A 4,398-nucleotide genomic window follows, 5' to 3' on the forward strand; every position below is an offset into this window, starting at 1 on the left:
AAAAATATTCACAGTCACGTTGCTGCTGAGCGGAGGAACTCCAGAGTCTGTGGCCTGAACTTTGAACTGGAACGTTTTTAACTCCTCATAGTTAAACGACTGCAGACTGATTATCTCTCCAGTTTCTGAGTTGATGTTTATCATTGTAGGGAGAGGCAGTGATTTACTATTAACATCTAAAAATGAGTAGCTCACCTGACCGTTGTTTCTGATGTCAGCATCAACTGCAGTCACTGTTTTAATAACTGTTCCTACTTTGCTGTTTTCTTTCACATAAACATTTACTGTAGATTCTGGAAAATGGGGCGCGTTGTCATTAACATCAGAAACATAGACAATAATAACACTGGTGTTCGAAAGAGGAGGGCTCCCTTCATCGGTAGCTGAAATTGTGACATTGTACTGGGGAGTCACTTCTCTGTCTAGATGTCCGTCAACAACTAAAGAGTAATAGTTCTTGTAATTTGTCTCCAATTTAAACGGAACCGTATTTAGGATCTGACATTTCACGTCACCATTTTTGCCACTGTCTCTGTCTAGAACAGAGACAAGTGCAATAGCAGTACCTACAACAGCGTCCTCATTCACTGTGTTCAGAAGTGACGTCACAGTGATTTCAGGGGCGTTATCATTTACATCTATGACTTCCACCAGCACTTTACTATGAGCAGACATAGGAGGCTGGCCTTTGTCCCTCGCCTCCGCTCGGATCTCAAAAGCTTTTCTTTCCTCATAGTCGATTTTGCCTTTTACTGAAATGACCCCCGTTTCAGGGTCAGTTTTAAAAATATCCAGAATGTGATCCTGATCCTTACTACGAAGAGAGTAGACTATTTCACTGTTCGATCCTTCATCGGCATCGGTCGCATTTAAGGTGAAGATCGCCGTACCAATTGGGGTATTTTCAAACATTTTAATTTTGTAAAGAGTACTGTTGAACACTGGTGCGTTATCATTAATGTCGAGTACATTTATTTTAATTTCTGATGTGCCCGTATTTGGTGGAGAGCCTCCATCTACTGCCGTTAACAGCAGCTGTATATTTGACTTTTTCTCACGATCTAATGCTTTGTGCAGCACTAACTCTGGAGATACACTTTCACCTCCCTTTTGTGTCGCAAGACTGAAATACTCGTTTGGACTGAGCTTATACGCGCTGACATCATTTTTACCCACATCAGCATCGCTGGCTTCCGATAACGCAAATCTAAATCCAGGCAAGGTGTTCTCTGCAATGTCCAGTGTTTGTGTTTTAGTGTTAAAAGACGGAGAATGGTCGTTCACATCTCTAATTTCTATCTCCACGCGGTAAAGCTTTAACGGATTGTTAATCACAGCCTCGACGCTCACGGTGCATTTGGGTTCATCTGTACAAAGCTCCTCTCGGTCTATCCTCTCATTTACATACAGAAATCCGGTCTTTCGATTTACCTCGAAGTATTTCCTTTTAGATGCCACAATCTGAAACAAACGGGACTCCAAATCCTGCACACTGAGGTTCAGATCCTTGGCGATATTTCCGACATTCGTCCCTGGGCTTAACTCCTCCGAAACGGAATAAGAGAGCTGCGCCGACGCCGCTGCCCGGTAACAATCCAGCAGCACAAGAACAAGATATGTAACAATGGACCTCCCGGTAGTCGGTAAAGGCATAATTCCGTCGAAAAAGAAAACAATATATCCACAACTGTGCATCTGCTGTGAAATGATGAGATGTGACAGAATTCAAGGCAACGCTATTTCGGCTTTCTTATGTTTACAGACATATCCTCCGTTCTGCCATCCCTTCTCTTCTCGTGTGTCTTTGTGATGAAAACCACAGTCGTTCGGTTTATACTCTGGGAGGAGCCTTGACATCTTTTATGTTACGGTCTATAGCGTCGCTACGTGGTCATTTGGAGAAACTGCACACGCTATCAGCAAGTGTAAAACACCTCTCAACCATATAATTACGAACGGCATAACCAGGTATAGTCAGAATTTGGATGAATTATAAAATGAATGTCCAATACAGTGTGACAAAGTTTCTGAAAACACATGCATTGGGAGTGTAGTGAAGAATCTGTATCACATATTCTGCGTCAACATCGAGTGCTTCTCCCAAGTGAAACATTGTGTATTTAAATTTGCAATTGTGTAAGCAGAATGCATTAGTCAGACTATTAAAATGTGAACGTTTGCATTATAAAACCCTAAGTTATACGAGATAGATGGACGTTACGGGGGAAAAATATATTGAAAAGACCGTCCTTTCCTATCATTTGCATTCAAACTTTTCTTTTTACACTTTCCTCGACATAATATCTGTAAACTTGCAACTTAGCTTCATATCTTTATATATATATATATATTTTAAAAGTCTATATATCACAATAGAACATACCTATACAGTAAATTATGCATGTGGATTGCAAACTAATCATATGCTGAACATTCTTTCAGTACCATGGACAGCGACAGATTTCTTTTACTATTGTGCCGTCAGGAAGACACTGTAACAACATGTGAAGTCGAAAAGTAGATCTAAGAGCGTTGACTTTTAATTTAACTAAAACTTAGTCCACAACAAAGGCATCTAGTGGCACGATCAATTATGCCCTGTCAAATATAAGCAGAAATGAAGAGCACCATAAAACCAAGCTTTACATGACTTTAAGGCAGAAAAAGAAAGTGTGTGAGTTGTAACCCCTTTTCAAATTAAAAGCAATTTTACCTACAGCAAAAAAGTACTTTCATAGGCAAAGCTGAAAATTATTTGCAGTGAATGTAAGTACTTTCAAGAACTTAAAGCAACCACTTAGGTCGTGCAACTAGAGAACATGGCTATTATTTATTTCAAAATATTTGTGTGTAACAAAATGTACTCGACAATATCTTCACCCCAAAATTAAAAGACCTTTCTNACATTGATGTTGAGATCTTTAGCGATATTTCCGACAACAGTCCCGACATTCGTCTCCTCTGAGACGGAATAAGAGAGCTGTCCGAACACCGCTTCCCAGTAACAATCCAGCAGCACGAACAAGAGATATATCCACACAGAGCTCGATCTGCCCGGTACATTCATAATTCCAAACAGTCAGAGAAATCACATGAAGAAATTTGTTCAGTATCATCAGAAAATAGAGCATGAAGCCCAATCGTAAAATCCACGATATCAGTTTTAAACTGCGACACGAAAATTGCCGTCACGTCCTTCTCCTTCACCCTCTCCGTCTCTTTGTTTCAAACGTCTGCGAAACATCATCATCCTCTGAATCTGGGAGGAGTCCCGATCTACCGAAGAGGAACAACAATGTGATGGTCTACAATGTCCCCGTGTGGACATTTTAAAGAACTACACTCAGCATCAGACTTGTCATATAACAAATACACCGACATAGATAGACCCTAAAATATTTATGTTGAACTCTTGTAAAAATGTTATGATTGTGATCCAGACGGTTGCGGAAGAACATTTCACTGACAAACTAAGAATCCAAAAGGACAACTAATTGCTGTTTTTATATGTTAACACTTTTGAAATCTGACAAAATGCTGACCATATTGTTACATAATCCTCACAATATTTTGTGATTATTCATTTATTTAGTGTTATTTTGTAAATCAACAAGTTCCTCTATGTCTTTGTGAGACCATGTGTTTACAAACCTGCGTTCTGAATCATGAACAGTGACATTTTCTTTAACAAGCAACATTTATTCTGAATTCGAATACCATAACTAAAGAGCTGTCGCACTATTCAAACAAGCTGAATCACTTCCATTCAAATGACAAACATATTTCCAATCTTTTCACTGAGATGGCACAAACACCTTTAATGAAAACTTCATGACATTTATCATCTGAAGTTGAACAGTAATATTGCTAATTTCTTATTGGCCTAGTATTTTCTTTAAAAGCATCTGAATCCGGATGAATGCTTGTCCTCTTAACAACAGCTTTAAAGACTAGGGTAAATATTAAATCTACTTAAAGACCACTAATGAGATCTTTAAAACTCTTTATTACTGGATAAGATATGCATCAGTGCAACAAACAAGGTATACATGCCCTCTGACATTTGCAAGAAGCCCACATTCAGACAAGTACGTTCAGCACCACGGATAGTGAAGCTAAGTGAATGAGGTACCCATACCCAAAATCGCAATGCGCCACAATTTGTCATCTTCGTCCACTTTTCCTTAATATCAATAATAAATTAAACAAAGAGCATTAAAGAAGTATGTCATAAAAAAATAAAAAAAACACACACAAGGTACAAGGGATGCGTACAAACACTAAGAGACTTACCTTTTCTTTGTTGGGTAAAGTCTGAGTTCTGGTAAAAGTATCTCCTCCGTTAATACTGATCAGTTCACCATCTACAGGTGGAAACGGTGCAGGGAAAACCACTAC

General features: G+C 39.0%; 1 protein-coding gene across 1 annotated transcript in view; it reads right to left on the reverse strand.

Moving 5' to 3' along the window:
* The window catches only part of LOC103366345 (protocadherin alpha-3-like), a 12,315-nt gene that overhangs the window by 842 nt on the left and 7,075 nt on the right, over positions 1-4,398 (reverse strand). Inside the window, exon 2 of the mRNA XM_008294043.1 lies at positions 5-1,431. Coding sequence (XP_008292265.1) covers positions 5-1,431 — 1,427 coding nt within the window. The remainder of the gene's footprint in view (positions 1-4; positions 1,432-4,398) is intronic.

The sequence above is a fragment of the Stegastes partitus genome, unplaced genomic scaffold (genome assembly GCF_000690725.1).
Source record: "Stegastes partitus isolate 25-593 unplaced genomic scaffold, Stegastes_partitus-1.0.2 Scaffold932, whole genome shotgun sequence".
Taxonomy (NCBI): Eukaryota; Metazoa; Chordata; class Actinopteri; family Pomacentridae; genus Stegastes; species Stegastes partitus.